At 40.2% G+C, this 2891-nt stretch overlaps 1 protein-coding gene across 1 annotated transcript; it reads left to right on the top strand.

Moving 5' to 3' along the window:
* Nucleotides 1-766: 766 nt before the first annotated feature.
* Nucleotides 767-1698, top strand: CLAFUR5_06784 (uncharacterized protein; the record flags this gene model as incomplete). The annotated part of the gene is made up of 7 exons (XM_047905932.1): nt 767-824; nt 855-924; nt 1059-1085; nt 1209-1254; nt 1390-1425; nt 1492-1545; nt 1639-1698. The coding sequence occupies 7 exons, from the start codon at nt 767-769 to the stop codon at nt 1696-1698; spliced, it is 351 nt and encodes a 116-aa protein (XP_047762977.1).
* Nucleotides 1699-2891: the final 1193 nt, after the last annotated feature.

The following is a 2891-nucleotide window of genomic DNA, read 5'->3' as shown; positions in this document are numbered from 1 at the left end:
GCCCTTATATAGCGGAAAGCACGAAAGCGCAAGTATATTTAGTCTAGAGGGTCTCTAACCTTTGATAAGGCGTCGTAATTAATACCTCTAGAGGATACTAGGAGGTAGGAAGTAAGTAGAGAGTCGCTAGATAGTATTCGGCTAGTACTAAGGCTACGACGCTATAAGCGATATAGCGAGTCGGGGTATAACGTACGTACCTATTAAGTAGACTCGCTAGATAGCGAAGAATCTAGAGAGGAATTGTCCTCCTAGTAACGATTCTATAGGATGTCGTCGTATTAAGATACCGTCGTAAGTAAAGTAGAAGTAGTATAGTTCTTAGTAAAAGTAGCCCGCTCGGTAGTATAGCCCGCTCGGTAGTGAAGTACGTTATAGTATTTTGAGGCACGTATTTAATAACGTATATATAGGCGAGCACTTTGGTATATATATTACTATATATAAGCGTTTTATTATTACCTAATATAATATTTTGTTTAAAACGTCGCAGTTTAACGTAACGATCGAGGAAGCCGAGTCTACTAGGTATTTATACTAGCGTTCTATTAATAATATTACATCTCGTCTCGTACTATATTAGCTATAAACAAGACCTAAAGCTCTAATAGACTACACTACTAATAAGTAATATTACGCTCTACTATCTAGCCTTATTACTAAAATTCCTACCTAAGAACTTAGTAAAACACTCAAAACGACTCTCTAACTTAATAGCTACCCGGTGAAATATAAGCAATCGACTGACCCGGCGGCATTATGAGACATGCCTCCTAAGAACTTACTCCTATGTTTCGATATATTCGGTACTCTCTTTAAGCCCCGCTAGCTAGTCCCGTAATAGTATACCGAAGTAGCAAAAGTACTTAGACTTAGCGGCTTTAGTAGTAGGGATATAGGAAGGTCTTTTAAGGAGGCGTTTAAGTAGGAGGCGAGAGAGAATCCGAATCTTAGGAAGGCGAAGGGTATAGATTCTAAGAAGTAGTAGGGGAATATATAAAAGTAGGGTTATACCGTTTATAACGTAAGTAACTAATTCTCGTATAGATTATTACTAGTACATTCGCCCCTTTACTCGGAGAGAAGTAGAAGATGCCGATAGAACTCGTACTAAAGCTACTATAACGCTTCTAGTACGATAAAGGGTACTGTCTATATAAGGATACGGTTTCGGTAATACGATAGCTATACGAGTCGTATAAAGCGAGCGATACTAGAGTTCTTATAGCCGTTATTACTAATTCCGACGATCGAGTCCCCGATATCCTTATATCCTAAGGTATATAGATCAGCCCTATATAATACGGTACTAAATTCGAGAACATACTAGTAACTAGCTAGTAAGATAACGCTAACTTCTCGGTAATGTCCTACGATATCGGACACTAGAAGCCGGATAAGCGAATCTTTACTACCGCGGAGGAAGTACTATAGACTAAGCTAGACGGAGAGGGCGGAGTGTCTAAAGCCGACCGCGATCCGGAGTAGTAGCGGAAGGTATACGTTAGCGATAAGTACGATAAAGATGTCGTAGGTACGCTAGAAGCTAGCTAGAATACGGTACTAATCGATCGTAAAATAACGAGAGGCCGTAAGGATGTCGAGTAGCTAGACCCGAAGCCCGCGGGAGATCTTTAGAATACGTTTAAGACGTCGAAGGCTATTAGCTTCGGTAGTCTAGAGAAGCTAGCTAAGTAGCTACTAGGTAGGATATAAAGGCGTACGAAGGCGTAATAATATAAGTACGTTCTCTACTCCCGAGCCACTAAGGCTCTAAAGTCCTCCTACGCTAGTAGAGTAAGAATTCTTACGAAAAGGGCCTTAAGACCTAGGTCTTAGAGTAAGTATATTAGTAGTATCGAGCTTTTACTTATATCCTATCTATTTTAGATTTAATTAGGGACCTTATCCGTAGCGTCGTACTCTACCGATATAGCTACGAATATGTCGGCGAGTCCGTATTTAAAGTACTATAAGGCGGATACTTATCCTCGCTATAATGCCTAAAGACCTTATTCCTTATAAGAGTCCGTAGCGCTCTTCTTCTAGTAAAGAGCTCGAACTACGTAAACGCCTATTCGGATAGAATATCTAAGCCGTCTATAAGGATCTACCCCTTACGGCCTTTACTCTATACTTACCGTGCTAGTAGCGTTACGATAGGTATATACGCTAGCTTAACTACGACCCCTCCTACTCGACTACTTAGCTAGTCCTTCGGCAATATAAAATTAGTTAGGATACCGTTAGTAGTCTACGTAGGAATATAGCTAACGATTATAGTTAGATACCGTATTACCTATAGCTATTTACTTACGAAGGATTCTAGCGCGGTAACGGATATATAGGTAATACTCGCTAGACTAAGTTCGGCTATACTATTCGACCTAATTAAACGGCTATAGTGTTTGGCTAGCTCTCTAGCGTTACCTTTAGTACAATTATAGACGAAAATGTACTAGACGCCGAGTAAGATTATAGTATATATTACCGTACGAGCTATACCTCTAGTACCGTAGACAAGTCCCGTACTATAAGGTCGAATAGTATTTACCGGCGATAGTCCGCGTCTTATATAAGTACGGATACCGATCTAGTCTATATTATCGCCGTATAGTGCCTTTACTAGACCTGTCCGGAGTCGTCCTTAAAATCTACTAGTCTCGCTAGTAGTAGATTAAATGACTATGTTGTCTCGTAGTAGTATAACGGTACTTAGTACCCTAATAGCTTTTACTTACGGACTAAGTATATCTATTATTAGGATCGCCCTAGTCTTAAAGGGCTATACGATTATAGCGCCGCTAAAGTCTACTTTACGGACGAGAGCTACGAAGTCGTCCTAATTCGACGTAGAGTAAGTCCTAAGAGAATGTAGTATCCCGTACGCC

Source organism: Fulvia fulva, chromosome 6 (genome assembly GCF_020509005.1).
Source record: "Fulvia fulva chromosome 6, complete sequence".
Taxonomy (NCBI): domain Eukaryota; kingdom Fungi; phylum Ascomycota; class Dothideomycetes; order Mycosphaerellales; family Mycosphaerellaceae; genus Fulvia; species Fulvia fulva.
Note: the sequence above shows the minus strand (reverse complement) of the source record. Positions and strands in the feature narration are given on the sequence as shown.